The sequence below is a fragment of the Myxocyprinus asiaticus genome, chromosome 24, assembly GCF_019703515.2.
Source record: "Myxocyprinus asiaticus isolate MX2 ecotype Aquarium Trade chromosome 24, UBuf_Myxa_2, whole genome shotgun sequence".
Classification (NCBI taxonomy): domain Eukaryota; kingdom Metazoa; phylum Chordata; class Actinopteri; order Cypriniformes; family Catostomidae; genus Myxocyprinus; species Myxocyprinus asiaticus.
In genome coordinates this window covers 25050033-25068695 of record NC_059367.1, presented here as the reverse complement: position 1 = coordinate 25068695, position 18663 = coordinate 25050033, and the positions used below count along the sequence as shown (strand labels likewise).

At 38.5% G+C, this 18663-nt stretch overlaps 1 protein-coding gene across 4 annotated transcripts in view; it reads right to left on the bottom strand.

Annotated features, from left to right (window-relative positions):
- The window catches only part of fancc (FA complementation group C), a 50344-nt gene that overhangs the window by 12805 nt on the left and 18876 nt on the right, over nt 1-18663 (bottom strand). For all 4 annotated transcript variants that reach the window (XM_051653326.1, XM_051653328.1, XM_051653327.1 and 1 more), the window contains exons 3-8: nt 13080-13167; nt 8281-8375; nt 3884-3991; nt 3728-3792; nt 3322-3486; nt 3062-3218 (exon numbers count right to left, since the gene is read on the bottom strand). In XM_051653326.1, coding sequence (XP_051509286.1) covers nt 3062-3218; nt 3322-3486; nt 3728-3792; nt 3884-3991; nt 8281-8375; nt 13080-13167 — 678 coding nt within the window. The remainder of the gene's footprint in view (nt 1-3061; nt 3219-3321; nt 3487-3727; nt 3793-3883; nt 3992-8280; nt 8376-13079; nt 13168-18663) is intronic.

Genomic DNA, 18663 nt, shown 5'->3' with positions numbered 1-18663 from the left:
ACAAAAGATTCCCCAAAAAATGTTGTTTGGAACATTCTCAAATCATGCGCGATAACACGGAGCATCAGGTTTTGCACAAACTTGTGGAGTCCATACAAGTTTGGGGGTAGGGATGCACCGATCTGATACCTGGATCAGTATTGGCTCCGATACTGATGTTTTTAGATGAAACGGGTATCGGTCCGGCGAGCCCAATCCAAATCCGATATTGTGTGTTAGTCATGTTCGTTCCTGTCAAGCTCCAAAAATGACATAAAAGAAGCATAAAGGCACCACTGAAGTAGTTCATATGACTCGTGCATTTTATTCAAAGCCACTTGAAGACATGCGATAGTTCTGTGAATCACAAAAGGCTGTGTTTAATAAGTAAATATATAATATGATATATTACATGATTATATAATATCTCTGTTTGCACACACACTCGTGGCTATTTTTAGCCTTCACATGTTGCACAACATTTGAGCGCTACTCACGAACATTTCAGATGTAGATGCAATAGTTCGGTTCACTTATAATTTATTATAAACCAGAATTTGAATAAAAATCTAATTAAACTACTGTGTTATTATTATTATTTGTTTACAAATTATAACAATATTTAAGTTTAATGGGTTCCAAAAAATAACTGTGAATGAAAAGTGAACTGATATCTTACAACTAAATTGAACAAAAAAAGAAGATCTGAATCCTTTAAAGTCCAGATACAAGTTGAATGTTTTTTGCCCAAAAAAAAAAAAAGAAAAAAATGCCTTCTTTTCTACTGAACACTTAGACGGAATTACTGTTAATTTTGCTGCAGCATTATCCAGTAGACTGGTTAACAATAAAGTTTTTCTTAATAGTTTGTACATTTATATTGAAATAATGTGTAGTTAAAGGTTTGTGTTTCCTATATAATTATCATCAGTCAGTGAGGTATAGATATTCTAAACTGATTATGAAAAAAACAACACTGGTATCGTCTTGGGATCGGTATCGGCCGATACTTAGATTTCAGATATCAGAATCGGATCGGAAGAGAAAAAGTGGTATCGGTGCATCCCTACTTGGGGGCATGCTGTCATTACAGCAAATTTTTTTATGATAAAATAAGAAAAATGCAAAATGAAAGCATTTCACATGTTGACCCTTAATTGGACTTTTGAACAACACTGTATGTAAATAAGGTCTTGATTTCAGTTTCTCTGTTGGAATGAAAATCAAAAGTTGAAAGAGCCTCATAAAGATGTGTGTTTTAACATTGCTGATGATGTGTACCCAACATGGACCTGGTTAACGTCACACTGTTCGTCTGTGTTTTCAAAAGGTTGCCTGCGTAACAGGCAACAGCATTAATCTTTATACGCTGTGTACCACACTAACAACAGACCATCAAATTAGTTTTTTACTACCATATTTTGACTGTCAGCACAGCAGCACCAAATAAATTAGCAACCAAAGTAAATAGTATGAGACATTCATTACTAGTTGCTGTCAAAAATAACTGTGGTTAAACCTGGAAATAAACTTTATTCACAGGTTTTAACCTTTTAAGCTCTGAGGGTGTTTTTAAAGATTTCCTGTTTCAGTGGCATTCCCAAAATTAAAGGCTTATAACTCGACAAAAACAAAATAAAAAACAAGGAGGGTCAAGTGTTTGGTATCATTGTAAAGAAAACTTAAAAAAAAAAAAAAAATTAATGATACAGATTAATGATAAATTCTGAGACTCTCAGCCTAAGAAACTGCTGAAAAATCAAAAATTTACTTTTTCTGATTTGACATTATATATCTCTGAGTGTAAATAAGGTGGCTCTGAAAAACTGCTTTTGTTTTGTTCCCAATCATGTCAACTGTAACTGAGTAAAATTTTGCATTGATCCGACAAAGCAATCAAAAGATTAGCATTATAAAAATAATTTATCCTGGTGTCCAAAAACATCTCCAAACAAATAAAACATAACTATTGAACAAGAGAACTAATTACACATGCAAATACAACAATGACTAAAGGTATGCTCTCTCTCCAAAGCATGCAGGCATGAGTAACGAGATTTCATTCAGTTCCATTCTGTGACATTTGAGCCATCATTGAGTCTGTGGCATGTCCTTGGCGCCATCTCCTGGTGGCCATTTGTAATTAGAGTGAGCGATCCTCTCTGCCAATATTTGGATGACTTCCACCTCTGGTTGCAGTGATCTGAATTCTAATATGATCCTAATGGATTCCACAGCGTTCCATGACACTGGACAACGTACCTTATCATTTCCAATGAAGTCTTCTGATCCAAGAAAGCTAAAGTGTTTTTAGCCAGATAGCACATTATGTGTTGTGTGCACATTATACTACGTGTGGATTGTCTAATGGTCTATGCATCTGATTACGTTGTGTGTGGGCTCGCTTTAAAGATAATCACCTCCTCTAAAGTAATGGTATGGGATATTTTATGTTCCGTTAATTTTTGTGAAGTTATATGCAAAAACGCGACATATAAGCAACACCTGTTTACATGTAACATGTCAAAGACATATCCATAGCTATTACTTGCTATATTTTTTTCTGAGTAAAACTAATAGGCTGGTTGTATTCTACTCTTTGAGAGCTTTCCAACGACATATGGCACATGGCTATTTGATCAGTTTGATGTTTTTACAGATTACAATAATATGTGCAGTGCAAAATTATTAATAAATTATCCAAACGGAACACTTCTGATTTGTCTGCAAATTTCAAAACACTTGTTCAGTTTTGGTCATAATGCCAAAGTAAAGTAGAGTTTCTAAGCTTTAAAACAATACCTATTGTGTGTTTGTCAAGACTGTCATTATTAATAAAATTAATTATTTTGATAATTGTTCTTTTCTCTGAGGGCACGGGTTAACCTGGAATTAAACATTGCTGGAAATAAACTTTCTTCCCAGGTTTAATCGGATTTTAAATCCCAGACTTTCACTGAGTTCGATTATTGGATCCCTAATATATAAAACTACCACAGGCTAAAATGGTAATACTAAAGAATTAACAACACTCTGTGTAAAAATTAATATGCAGTTGTAATGCAGGGGAAAACTTGCTTACCAGTAACGATTCATTAACATGCTTCTCCAAATTCTGTGTCACTGTTTCAGGGTCAGACAAGACAGATTCCAGTAACTTTAGTGCTGCCCCCTCCAAAAAAGTGGGGCTATGACACCACAGGGCCACCACAGCCTCTTCATCTATCACATGCCTTTTCCTGTGAGAGAAAAAGAGAGAAAACTCATACATAATTACAGAGTGGCAATTAAAGGCTGGTAGCTAAAGATGTTGTTGTATTGTAATGTTTTATACACATTTACCTGAGCCAGGCCTCGTTGACTGCCTCAATGAACTCTTCGTTCAGACAGGAAGAAACACACAATATGGAATGCTTTAACAGACCACTAATCAGAGGTGACATCTGAGGACGTGTGACCAAGGGAACACATGCCATTGACATGGTGTTAATGTTCCCATATGAACATCTACAACAAACAATTGCAATTGAGGTGTGATTGGATCTTTCTAATAAACAGTAAATAATTGGTTCTCAGTGCAAAATAATATTACAGAAAAAAATTTGATTGTTTGACTGCCATGCAATTCAACATCTTTCATAAGTCAATAAAAAGGTAAATTTCAATGTATATGTCCTAATGTGATATTTGACAAATAGGTGTTGTCTCAGGCAACTGAAAGGGCAGTCGGGATGGTGTTTATGGTAACCTTGCTGATGAGTTTGGCAAACTGTCAAAGCTTTTAATGACCTTCTCAATCATTAATGACACCACCTGAAAGTGACAGCAGAAAAAAAGTTTGTAAAACAGCCTAGTAATTTCAAAAAATGATTTTAAAATCAGCTTGAAACAGCAATTTCCTAACCTTCTCAAGAGCTTCCTCGTAGTATTGTTTAGGTGCTGATCCAGCATGTTTTCCTGTGGCATGAGCTACACTGCCCTCCTCCTCTGATATCAGATGACACAACAAATTCTGTCCAGAACACACATATAATATAAAACAATGCTGATGACAGCCTATTAAAACAACACGCTCGGTTTATGGGGGAGGCTAATGATAAAGAGTGAAAAGTACAATGGATCTGGTGGCAAGGCCTGTCTGTTTTTGAAAAGGACATGCCTGGAGCTATGACAGAAAACATGTCTGCTTGTGGTGGGGCCATGTGGTTTCTTTAGGTTTACAGTATACTAAGATGTCCTCCACAGGCCCAGAGGCTCAATTACTACCATCTGAACTGCAAAAACACTACAGATCACACTAAAGTCTAAGCTCGGCTTTGGCTACAGCACAGCCCATTGAAATGTGGCCTATTTTCTCCGGCATGAGGTAGAGATGTTGCTGTTCTTCTTCAAAAAGGTAATTTAGACAGTACTAAATGATACAGATGCCAAGCCTCAAAATAACTCTCTTACAATAATCCTAAAATTACACAAAGCAAACAGAAAGTTTGTAAACAGCAAATTTAAAAAACTTTTCAGATGTTGTCTGATGTATTGCTTTGATCAAAACATCAAAAGACTCCTTTAGCCAAATATAAAATAAAAAAAATATATACTTTTTTTTTAAATAAATTAATTTTGAGATCTTGCATACCTCAAAGACAGAAAATAAAAAAATAGATTTTTCAACATTTTCTGAACCGGAGTAGTTCAAAAGTCACAGCAACAATACTAAGGTGTTGGTGGCTGCCAGGAGAATGGTATGTGGTTTCTAAGATTGGTTATTAGCACATTGCTATATTATTGCTATGATGTTTTGGGTGGTTGCAACATGGTTATTTACTAGCCCAAGTCAGAACAGCCCACCTCCAAGTCTGATTTGTTGGTCCTTAGAAATGGCTCAAATTCCTTAATAAACTCTGCAAATCTGATCACTTAAAGTAAATGCATACCTCTCCTCAAAAAGCGTCATGATTAGAGGCATCATTCATGGTATTCTGTAGAATAAACAGTGTAGGACAAGTTACATCCCTAAGTTTAATTCTTAGGGGTTTTGAAAAAGAGAGATTGATACATCAAAAGACCAAGTAACAAAAAGAAAGTATTCGAACAGAAGAAATTGACGCTGTTTCAAATGTGAGGTAAGCAGAGACCAGTGTTTCCTACAGAATTCTCCTTTTTTATTTGGTGCTGCTGTGTTGACAGTCAAAATAATGTAGAATAAAGGAATTTGATGGACTTTTGTTAGTGTGGTACACAGCGTATAAAAATAAATGCAGTTGCCTAATACTTATTTCACGGTATGTGTTCTTTATCTCCTTACATTCAAACTCCAAGCTCAAAACCTTGGTAAAACATAATTTCTTTTGCTGTGGTGCTGAAGATTCAGTAGTGGCAGAGTGCCGCTGCTGAACAACGGTGCAGGGGCTATTCTCTGCAACACTGGCAAAGATGATTAAAGACTGAGTCATTATGACTTGATTATGACCTGAAACAGTCTTCTGCAAAGGACAATGTACTTGAAGAGATCACGCAAGTCTGCTTGAGGACAGCTTCCAGAGCTCCAGGAGCCCTGACGTAGAGGGGCCATCAAACATGGCCTGGTCTCTCTGATGTGGCTACAATGAGCCAACTGGCACTTGAAAGTAAAGGATCATGGGAGAATGGGCAACAGACTTTAATGACAGAAGAGACTTTGGTCCATGGCTTTGTGGAAGCACCACCATTCTTCCTAGTCTTTTCTTTGAGGCAAAACCACCCACTTGAAAACAAAAAATAAAATAATGCCAAACACTCGTAAACACGACCAAACTGACTTTGAGTGATAGAACTGTTTGTTTAGTCATGCTGAGGAATACAGGCCTTCATTGACATCACAGCTCTGTGGGGGTCAATTAGAATCATATCAGGGGGTCAAATAGAATCATATAAGAGGAACAAAATGAGGAACACATATTGTAACCCATGCTGATTGACATGAAGGGTGAGCTTTCATACGCTGACAGGGACAGAAAACAGTGCTCAGAAAAAACTAGGGTGGGGTAAATGGAAAAATGCACAGTCCATTAACACTGCAACAAAAACTAGAACATAAAAATAAGAGAACAGCATTCAAGGACAGGCAAGATGTCAGGCAGGAAGTAGCAGGAAGCGGTGTACAAGTAGTGAAAAGTCAAGTCTTATAGAGACCCAAACAGAGATAAAACCCAAATGCTCCTGACAGCACAATGACATGGCTCTTTTGGCCAGTCTCTTTTCAAAACAAAACCTCAACCCATGTTTTATCTATCAACTAAATGCTCATGTGCCTAGGCTTGTCACGATACCATAAACATATCTTACGATACTATACCAGCTAAAGTATCACGATACCAAGTAGTATCACAATACCACACAATAGTGTGTTAATTCTTAACACAGTTTGTCATAGCAAAGGTGGTTCTTAGAAACTAGCCATTCCACTTGTTGCTCCAGAAGTGGTGAAAATAACTGATGGATGAATTAGGAGAAGGGTCAATGGACTAACTTGTTACCTAATACATTCTTAGTTTGACATAAAAAATAAAAAAAAACTTTGCCGCATCAAAACAGCCAGTTCAAACGGCAACTGCTTTAAACTTTTATTCCATTATTTCTGATTATTTGATTGTTGGTAACATAAAAATAACGATATTGTAACGCTGAAAAGACTGTTTTGAGCAGTCATTTCAGCCCCTCTCTCCTGGTAAACAGTAGCACGAGTGCAGAGTACACACACAAACACACACGGCCCAGGAACGCGATCTAATCATAAGTGCAAACTTAGCAAAATTCTTCAGAGAAACATTAAATCTGTAAATGTTAAGATAAAGCACTTGGGTTAAATTAAGTGGCACACCCGTGTGTATTCTGACACAGAGGCAGTGGGATGTGTCTGAAGGTTTTTAATAAGGTTGCTGGTGTTTCCCCCTTTGGCTTGAAATCTCTGTTGGCATTCATGGCAGATCGGTTTTCCCAGTCTTATCAGCCAAAACCCAAAATAATTAAAAATCTCGCTACTTGAATTATGTAAAAAGCATCTCACTCTCCAAAGTTTCACTTAAATCCATATTACCCATTAAGAGACACGACCACCAAATTAACACGCTGGGATTCAAATGTGTGTTTGAAGCATGGGAAAACCACACATTGACAAATAAACAATACCATATAAGGGGCAGCATTCTGCGCTCTTAAAGGGCACTGCATGAAGGGGACGCCACTCGAAAACACTATATTTTTAATGTTATTGCACACAGGTCTGATTCAAATGCACACAGGTCTTAGCTAAAATAATATTTACTACCACATATACAACATAATTTACGGTACTACCGTATTGACGGTACTACAGTTTAAAAAAATACTGTGGCACCGGCAGTATTTTGAAGCTTTAATATCGCAATACTACCGTAGAACCGGTCTACCGTGCAACCCTAGTGCCTATAATCCGTAACTTCCTCAAACAAAGCTAGTCCTAATCTCTTCGTCTTTTTGCCCTGCTCTTTTTTTCCATAACCCATACATACAGTACACACACTGCTGCACCAAAAATTGTTGGCTAAGTAAATAAATATTATAATATTAAATGCCATATCTCAACAGCTGACAGAGAACCCACACCTCCCTCAGAGTCTCCACTTTCCTTTGTATAGGTCAAATAACATCTGGCAAATTAAAAGTTGACTTTAAAAGCCCTGCTTCAATTAGCGCTATGCCTTATTAGATGAAAAAAATAATCAAACGAACGCACACACACGTTCTAATCTGGCAAAAATGTGAGTGGTTCTGTACTGCTGATGGTACACCATCTGTGTGAACTCCATCACACCCCTCACCCACCTATTCTCGGATTACATTTCTTTAAATATGAAGTGTACATAGGGAATTTCTAAAACATTTTGGCAGTTTGAAAACTGTTATATGGGTCTGGATGAGCTGGACTTTTATAAGTTACACTACAAAAAAAAAAAGGTTATGTGCTTCAAATGAACAAAAAGGGCTTCAAAATTTCCAGTTATGTGCTCAAAAATCTTATCAGCCAGATTTTTTCTTTTTGAATGAAAATTTAATGATCGGACACATTCACACATGAACTTTTTAATGGAATTTTTATGATTCCTCCAGAGACCCTTCGTCACTGGATCAAACACACTTCGAATTAACCAACCAGTGTATTCCAAATTTTTTATTGTGTCTTTTGGGATGTTAAGATGCAATGATAATATGGTAATTTAATTTAACTATTTTAGATTATTCATAAGTCCAAGGGTTAGTGAAGAGGTGAAACTGCGTTGGCTTTACCTTGATCCACATGTTGGCTTTTCGTTCAACAGCATTCAGAGGTTCAGCGCTGTACAGACAGCTCAAACAGCGCAGCAGGAGACTCTGGCTCCTCTCTGAGCATGCATACATAACACCACAGGACAAAATGCCATTTATAAGATGTGAAAATCGCCACATTATTAATTTGTAATAGGTAACCCATAAACACACATGCATACATTTATGATAAGGCACAATGTAGGCTAAACTCTGACACTTAGAAAAAAGATGTACAGTGCTGTGATAAAGTATCCTGATTTCTTCTGTTTTTGTGTATATCTCATACTAAATTGTTTAAAAAAAAATTCAACCAAAATCTAACATTAAACAAAGTCAGTCTGAGTAAACATAAAATACAGTTTTTAAATTATAATGTTATTTATTGAAGCAAAAAAGTTATCCAATACCAACTGGGCCTGTGTGAAAAAGTATTTTCCCCCTTAGTTACTAAATCCCCAAATCTATGAAACTGCATTCATAATGGGGTTCAGCTGGACTAGACACAGCCAGGCTTGATTACTGCCAGCCCTGTTCAATCAAATCAACAACTAAATAGAACTTTTTCAGCAGCGTGAAGTTGGCTAAAAGATCTCACCCAGTAGCACACTATGCCAAGGTCGAAAGAAATTCCAGAAATGATGAGGAAAAAGGTGATTGAAATACATCAGTCTGGGAAGGATTACAAAGCTAATCCTAAAGGCTCTGGAACCCCAAAGAACCACAGTGAGAGCCATTATCTCCAAATGGAGAAACCACTATCAGAAAGACACTGGACAAAAATGCCATCCATGGAAGAGTGGCGAGATGAAAACCACTGCTAACCCAGAAGAACATTCTTTTTTTATTTTTCTCCCCAATTTTTGGCATGCCCAATTCCCAATGTGTTCTAAGTCATCGTGGTGGCGTTGTGACTCACCTCAGTCTGGGTGGCAGAGGACGAATCTCAGTTGCCTAAGCGTCTGAGACAGTCAATCCACGCATCTTATCACGTGGCTTGTTGAGCACGTTACCGCGGAGACCTAGTGTGTGTGGAGGCTCATGCTATTCTCCGCAGCATCCACACACAACTCACCATGTGCCCCACCGAGAGCGAGAGCCACATTATAGCGACCACAAGGAAGTTAACCCAACGTGACTCTACCAACCTTAGCAACTGGGCCAACTGGTTGCCTAAGCGTCTGAGACAGTCAATCCACGCATCTTATCACGTGGCTTGTTGAGCACGTTACCGCGGAGACCTAGTGTGTGTGGAGGCTCATGCTATTCTCCGCAGCATCCACACACAACTCACCATGTGCCCCACCGAGAGCGAGAGCCACATTATAGCGACCACAAGGAAGTTAACCCAACGTGACTCTACCAACCTTAGCAACTGGGCCAACTGGTTGCTTAGGAAGCCTAACTGGAGTCACTCAGCATGCCCTGGATTCGAACTTGCAACTCCAGTTGTGGTAGTCAGCGTCTTTACTTGCTGAGCTACCCAGGCTCCAACACAGAAGAACATTAAGGCTTCTCTGATTTTTCCCAAAACATACCTTGATGATCCTCAAACCTTTTGGGAGAAGGTTCTGTGGACTGATGAGTCGAAAGTGGAACTGTTTGGAAGATAGGGGTCCTGTTATATCTGCCGTAAATCAATCACAGAATTACACAAAAAGAACATCATACCTACAGTCAAGCATGGTGATGGTAGTGTGATGGTGTGGGGATGCTTTGCTGCTTCAGGGCCAGGGCCAGGGCGACTTGCAATAATTGAGGGAAACATGAATTCTGCTCTCTAGCAGAACATCCTAAAGGATAACATCCGGTCATCAGTCTGTGAGTTGAAGCTCAAGCGCAACTGGATTATGCAGCAAGACAATGATCCAAAGCATAGGAGTAAGTCAACCTCTGAATGGCACAAAAGCAGCAAAATTAATGTTTTGGAGTGGCCTAGTCAAAGTCCTGACTTGAACCCGATTGAGATGCTGTGGCAGGACCTTAAACGGACAGTTCATGCTCAAAAAACCTCCAATGTGGCTGAATTAAAGCAGTTCTGCAAAGAAGAGTGGGCCAAAATTCCACCAGAGCGTTGTGAAAGACTGATCTCCAGTTATCGGAAGTGTTTGGTTGCAGTTGTTGCTGCTAAAGGTGGCACAACCAGCTATTAAGTTTAAGGGGGCAGTTAGTTTTTCACATGGGTGATATAGGTGTAGGATAACTTTTTTGCTTCAATAAAAAAATATATATATTTATTTATTTATTTATTTATTTGAAAACTGTATTTTGTGTTTACTCAGGTTGCCTTTATTTATGTTACACAGTGGTGTGAAAAAGTGTTTGCCCCCTTCCTGATTTCTTATTTTTTTGCATGTTTGTCACACTTAAATGTTTCAGATCATCAAACAAGTTTAAATATTAGTCAAAGATAACACAAGTAAACACAAAATGCATTAAATGAAGGTTGTTATTATTAAGGGAAAACAAAATCCAAACCTACATGGCCCTGTGTGAAAAAGTGATTGCCCCCTAAACCTAATAACTGGTTGGGCCACCCTTAGCAGCAACAACTGCAATCAAGCGTTTGCGATAACTTGCAATGAGTCTTTTACAGCGCTGTGGAGGAATTTTGGCCCACTCATCTTTGCAGAATTGTTGTAACTCAGCCACATTGGAGGGTTTTCGAGCATGAACTGCCTTTTTAAGGTCATGCCACAGCATCTCAATAGGATTCAGGTCAGGACTTTGACTAGGCCACTCCAAAGTCTTCATTTTGTTTTTCTTCAGCCATTCAGAGGTGGACTTGCTGGTGTGTTTTGGATCATTGTCCTGCTGCAGAACCCAAATTCGCTTCAGCTTGAGGTCACGAACAGATGGCCGGACATTCTCCTTCAGGATTTTTTGGTAGACAGCAGAATTCATGGTTCCATTTATCACAGCAAGTCTTCCAGGTCCTGAAGCAGCAAAACAGCCCCAGACCATCACACTACCACCACCATATTTTACTGTTGGTATGATGTTCTTTTTCTGAAATGCGGCGTTACTTTTACGCCAGATGTAATGGGATACACACCTTCCAAAAAGCTCAACTTTTGTCTCGTCAGTCCACAGGGTATTTTCCCAAAAGTCTTGGGGATCATCAAGATGTTTTCTGGCAAAAATGAGACGAGCCTTAATGTTCTTTTTGCTCAGCAGTGGTTTTCATCTTGGAACTCTGCCATGCAGGCCATTTTTGCCCAGTCTCTTTCTTATGGTGTAGTCATGAACACTGACCTTAACTGAGGCAAGTGAGGCCTGCAGTTCTTTGGATGTTGTTGTGGGGTCTTTTGTGACCTCTTGGATGAGTCGTCGCTGCACTCTTGGGGTAATTTTGGTCGGCCGGCCACTCCTGGGAAGGTTCACCACTGTTCCGTGTTTTCGCCATTTGTGGATAATGGCTCTCACTGTGGTTCTCTGGAGTCCCAAAGCTTTAGAAATGGCTTTATAACCTTTTCCAGACTGATAGATCTCAATTACTTTCTTTCTCATTTGTTCCTGAATTTCTTTGGATCTCGGCATGATGTCTAGCTTTTGAAGATCTTTTGGTCTACTTCACTTTGTCAGGCAGGTCCTATTTAAGTGATTTCTTGATTGAGAACAGGTGTGGCAGTAATCAGGCCTGGGTGTGGCTACAGAAATTGAACTCAGGTGTGATAAACCACAGTTATGTTTTAACAGGTGGGGCAAACACTTTTTCACACAGGGCCATATAGGTTTGGATTTTGTGTTCCCTTAATAATAACAACCTTCATTTAAAAACTGCATTTTGTGTTTACATGTGTTATCTTTGACTAATATTTAAACTTGTTTGATGATCTGAAACATTTAAGTGTGACAAACATGCAAAAAAATAAGAAATCAGGAAGGGGCAAACACTTTTTCACACCACTGCATCTCGTTTGAAGATGTAAAACAATTTAGTATGAAAAATACACAAAAATAGAAGAAATCAGGATGGGGGCAAATACTTCTTCAAATCACCGTACAGAGTGGGGTTTAAAAGTCTGAGTCCACATAAAAACCTGGGATTCAAATTTAATTTAAACCTGAAAATTTACAGTATTTAAAAAAAAAAAATGTTTATAGATAAATACATTTTTAAGATTCTGCTATTTCTAGGTCACTAATGAAAAAAGCTAATTTGTGACTTAGGCTATGTTAACTCATTTGAACAAAAGGTTAGATTTCCTTGCTTATGTTTAAGCACAAAAGATGCTCTTTAAAACATTCTTAAATCATTCAGGGATAACATGGATGATCAGGTTTTGCACAAACTTGAGTCTATGCCAGCTTAAATCTATTAAAGCAAACTGGAGACATACAAAATCTATACTAATCAATTCTGAAATCCTCACGCATTCTTCAAATCGACTTTTTTTCTCAAATTGTTATGCTGCTAATATATTTTGTCATTAATAAACTAGGCCTATATTAAATTAGAAAATGCAAAACAGAAGCATTTTCACCAGTGGACTCTTTGGACCCCACTATGTACATATGTGTTAAAGAAAAGCAGAGCATGAACTACTGTAATAATAAATCATAACTTTTTAACTGTGTGAAGAAAAGGTGATCAGACAAAGAGAGAGAAACAGAGAGAGAGAGAGAGAGGCTGAGAAAGAGAGCCAAAATAACAGAAAAAATGCCCAGCAGGCCACTACAGGGTTCATTGGAAAATTGGTGTAAATATCCAACCCATGCAGACACATTTCTCTGTCTCAACTAGGAAACACCCCAGTGTAAAAGAGTCGTAAATTTACCATCCGCAATAACACATGGGTTCCAACAAAGTCTTCCCAGGAACTGGCCCACAAAAGGAAACGTATGCAGTGCCTCACTAGTGGAGCTCTGTAATATAGTAAACACATACACAAACACTTGATACATCAGTTAAAAAAAATCATAGCAATCAGCATCATCAAAAATAAAATGCAATGGCAATATATATTCAGTGCTTCAGAGCAAATAAATGGTCCAACTGAAAATTTTTATTTTTGAGCCATATCTTATGTTAGGGAAAATGTACAGTTAGCCAATCACTAGCGCAAAATAAATAGACGTTAAGAAGTTGTGCATATGCTACAAGCGGTCTTGTATCAACCTAAAGTGGTTTATTTTGTGATAATGACCAGATGAATGTACAGTATCCCACTTATTGAATGGCTACAAAGTAAATAAATAAATGGATATAAAATATTGATTCAAGTAAAATTATTTTATTTTATGAGAAGTAAGAGACTTCAAAATGACATGAGACACCTGCCTGGGACATTATTTAGGTTAGTGATCATCACTATACAAAAATATTTGACTGTATAATACTGGTTTAGAGCAGTCAGTATCTAGCATCCCAAAAGGTCCCATCCTTAGATCCAGTCACATTTGACTCTGCACTACCTGTTTTAATAACAATCACATCAGCACCACCAGCATGCACCATGAACGACCTACACACCATCACCTAAACTCCCGCCCTGCATCTGCTCACTTTACTCTCGCACTAGCATGCACATTTCACATTTGCTGTACATCTCTATGTCAACTTAAATATCTGTTATTTCCTCATTCCTCATTCATTTTATTAATGTATTATACACATGTCTCAAAAGAGTTGCTGCATTAGACTGTGTATATGAATTAGTTATTGAAAGATTAAAAAACATTTGAAGTCCCTTTATGGTCGCTGAGAGAAGCTCAGCACGAACAAACTTTCTGATGTCAAAAATGGTATTTGTCTCATTTTCCTCATCAAATCTCAACACCAGATCCTTCTCGATCTCATTAGCGTTGATCACAACAATGGTTTTCCTTAAGTAATATTGACAGTTTAAGTGCACAATGACTGTAAGCCATTCACTCAGTTATCTGCCATCACACGTTTAAACAATTAGCTAATATGAAAAAATTCAATCATAATTTCCCTCAGAACTATGAGCGAACAATCTGTTTTGATGGCCTTAATAAAACTTTTCCCACGCAGACGGAGAGAGTCACTTCTTTAAAGTCAGTTACGTGATTAATGAAAACCAGCGAGCTAATGCAAAGGCATGTTGAGGATCGCAGCTTTTTGCATCAATTCAAGATGTGCCCTGCCAATTTACTGTACACTGGAAGCCATACAAAGGATCTGAGCCTTTTTACATTCCATAGACACATACATTGTTGCACAAGAAACAATTCTGGTCCACGCATGAAGAAAATTACACCATTCTTCTGGAACTTTAACACGTCGGGCCTAACACAAGGAAAAAACCTTGTGGCAGCCAAATTATCAACACAACTATACAGAGCGCACAACAAAAAAGTTAATTTGTAGTTCTGCAGCTGCGATATGCTTTCGATATCGTCTAATATAAAACAGATAATTCCGACTCTAAATTCTGATTGGACGAGCTGCATTTGGAGCCGTTATAAAATGACTATTAACATACCTGTGATCACACACTCTGAATTATTGTGCAAAGGTGCTACGTTGCATGCCATCGGCAAAAGCCTACAGTTAGGATAATGAATTATATTACTCGGCAAAGAATCGTTTATTCTGATATTTATAAATACAAATGCAACACTTTTGATTTTGGTGTCTTTTATTGTAGTGCTGTTGCCACCATGTCTTGTTTTTGATTTTAGCACTGGTATCGCCCAAAAAGAATGTCTTCTGAACTGTCAGATTATCATTAGCAGGTCAGCAGCAACGGAGTCAGAGTTGATATTGTTTGACCTTCTTTATTTAGCAACATTGATGTGAGCCATGTGGAGACACCTTGATGCACACCAGCATATGCAGCGCAAAATAGTTGTTTACTGTCGGCGCAACACGACTTATGCATCCAGCTGAGACAGCACCATTGATCGTAATGGGAACGATTTGCTTTTGGCCCGTTGCACTGTGCCACTCCCATCAAGTGTAGACAGGGTGTAAGAACTAATCCATTCAACTGAATTCTCATAAACTTCATAAAGTCATAACCCAGCTGCAGGATATGGGGACAAGCAAAATTTTTATTGCATGTACCCTCCCAGAGACATCTTCTATTGGGATTTTTAAGAGGGGGGATATTCACAAGTCAGCAAATGCATCTCTTAGCCTCCCCTCGAGCATGGGCGCACCGCCAGCAGGCACCCACTGTGCCAGGCCTAGGAAGAAAAACATTTATGTGACAGTGAAACCTCCCCTTTCCAGCATCCCGAGCAGTGAGTCGGAAAACCATACAGGTTCTGATGGAATGCAAATGAGGAAATTGATATAAATTAGAATGTTTTTCATCCCCAGGAGAAAGCCACGACTTTAACTCATCCAAGCGCTGCTGTTGAGATCCGTTCCTTTCGTTTCGTTTTACGAGACCTCTGCCGGGAAGAAGGGTTTAGGGCCAATTAAGAAATCCCAATCCTGTCACGTTGCTGAATGCTGTCATCGGGGCTGATGCACGCAGAGCGTGATAGAAACGGATGTGGTGATTGCGTTTTTGCAGGACGGCTTTTGTAACAGCTGAAAAAAGCCTGACATCTGCGAAATTTGTTTTCTTTTCCAACGCACCAGGCAGTAAAGCGGCATGGTGTGCAAGGCCAACAGGAGATGAAGGATGAATAAAGAGCTCCTTTCAAGGTGAGAAAAGTCAGTGGGAGGCAGAATTTTTCTTAACACTGGACCTTTACAGAGTCGCCTGACCCCATGCTACCTCATCCAAATTTGCAACACTTGATACAGGGATACATTAGGTTAACGCTGGCAGTCCCTGGGTGCCTATTAGCCCACTAAATCATCACCGCCGATGTGCCAATGTCTTGCCTTCATCCACACAGAGTAGCTTCTGTTTGGGCCACTAAGAGACGGCCCCAAGTTGAAGATATATGACTTTCATTTTCAATCAACCTCTATGAACTCTGTAGATAGTGTAAACTCCAACAAAACATGTCTTGTTGTAGAATGATGAAGAATATTGTTGATCACATTTTTTTTTTATCCTAGCATCTTAGTTAGCATTGAGAATCAAATGTAGGCCAGTTGAATATAATGTTTGTGCCAGTTGACAGAACTGTCACTTGCTCTATCATGCCATTACTGTGTTGTCATCCTTTAGTCACGTACATGTGCTTTTATAGTTGGTGCAAATTGTGCTGTTTCAAAGGAACTTTTGTGTTATGTTAAAATACCTTCTCCAATCTCAGCTTAATATGCAGAGTTAAAATCGTAATGTCATGATTTTTTTTTACTTAATTATTTTCCTTAAAGTTCACTTATAATGTTAGTAAAGGTTTTTGCACAGAAAAACAGTCATAATATAGTATTAAATGACCTTTCCCCACCCTGTCTCTGTCCCTCTGTCTGAAACGCTCGGTTTTCTGTGCTGTCCCGTGTTATGATTGGCTAACATCTTTAAAGCTCAAACACCCTCTGCCAACACTAATGGAACTGTTTTTCCCAAGAATAAAAGAATGAAAACGTGCAAGTGATTTACAAAATCACTCAGTCCAGGCAATCATAAATAGTCCCAATTTATGGGAAGCACGCGATCAAACTAGGCCTACTGCAGCTGTTCCGACTGAAACAACAACCGTAAATTGAGCAAAGTCGAACAAACTGTTGCTCCTTAATACTTATATTATTAGGCATACAAGATTTGGTTATACAATAATGTTATACAAAGCTGAGAACTTTGAAAATAGTCCAGATTAACACAAGCTGCAAATGTGAAGGGTTAATAAATCTGTATCCAGCTGTAATGGACGGTCGATCTTGGTGATTGCCTCTGTTGTGTGGCCGTGTAATGGGAAATATGGGAAATACCTGAAAATTTCACCAGTCAACAGGGGCAGGGGAACGGCCTCAAATTTTTTGCTGCTTAAATATGGGATAATGGGCCTGATCATGATTTATTTTGTGACATAAACGGCTGACTACACAGTTCCTTACATTTCAAACAAACACAAACAGACTAAACAGTAGTATTAAATTTGTTACTCACCAGCATTACTGTCATGTCGATATAGTTGGCACTGCTCCATCTTTCAATACAAGTTTCTTGCAAAGCCTGAATCATATTTGTTCTCCTTAAAGAAATGTGCCGAACAAACATAAGTCCTCATTCCTAATGTTGGGATCTTTCATTAGGCAATGCAGAGAAGCAGTTTTTCCACAACCAGGAACACAACACCGTCTGGGGACCTTACATGACATCTTAATCTTTTCATTGGTTAAAAGCAAACTAAAGAAACCCGCTCTATCAGTTCACTGCAATGATTACATATGTTGTGGAGGCAGGGATATTCAAATGAACATCCCTTTCCTACGTCACTATGGGGCCGATTTCAAAATGAGTTGTATTTGCAGGGTGGAAACAATAAGAGCTCTTTTTAGACAGGAGAGGAAGTTTGAGTTCTGAAACTTACAGTATGATTTTTTAGTACAATAACCTTTTGTCATAATATCAAGGAAAATTTGATTCCTCATGACATGACCACTTTAACTATAAATTAGCCATTTGTTGCTGTATTTACCTAAAAAATTTAAACACTGCGGCTCTGTGGAAAAGCAAAGCACTGCTGTGTTTAAGCATCCAGACCAGCCCGACACAGCAGCACTGGGTAGAGAAATGGCATAAGTTTGGTGAGGGAATATCCGTTTTGCCCAACCAACGGCAGACGGAGGTGGTTTTCTGGAAATCTGTTTAAAATTATTTTTGCAATTCTGTTTGGTGACTTCACTTGGAAATCTCACCAAAGCAATGTTACCTACCAGACTAATACTGTATACACTCACTGAGCACTTTATTAGGAACACTATGGTTCTAATAATGTGCCTGACGTGATCTTCTGCTGTTGAAGCTCATCTAACTCAAGGTTCGACGTGTTGTGCATTCTGAGATGCTATTCTGCTCACTACAATTGTACAGAGTGGTTATCTGAGTTACCGAAGCCTTTCTGTCAACTCGAACCAGTCTGGCCATTCTCCATTGACCTCTCTCATCAACAAGGCATTTGCCACAGTCTAAATCACGAAGATCAAATTTTTTCCCCATTCTGATGGTTGATGTGAACATAACTGAAGCTCCTGACCTGTATTTGCATGATTTTACGCATTGCTGCCACAGGATTGGCCGATTAGATAATCGCATGAATAAATCGGTGTACAGGTGTTCCTAATAAAGTGCACAGTGGGTGTAGAAAATTATAAACAATTCTGTAATGTTTTCCACCATATGCCTTTGTTTTATCCAAAAGTGGGTTTATGAATTTATAGTTGTTATGGAGTTACATGACAGTGGGTTTTTTACAACTACTTATCATATTTGATAGGAGAGCCAGTAATATGTTGGCAGGGCAAGTAAAAATATTTTACAGGCC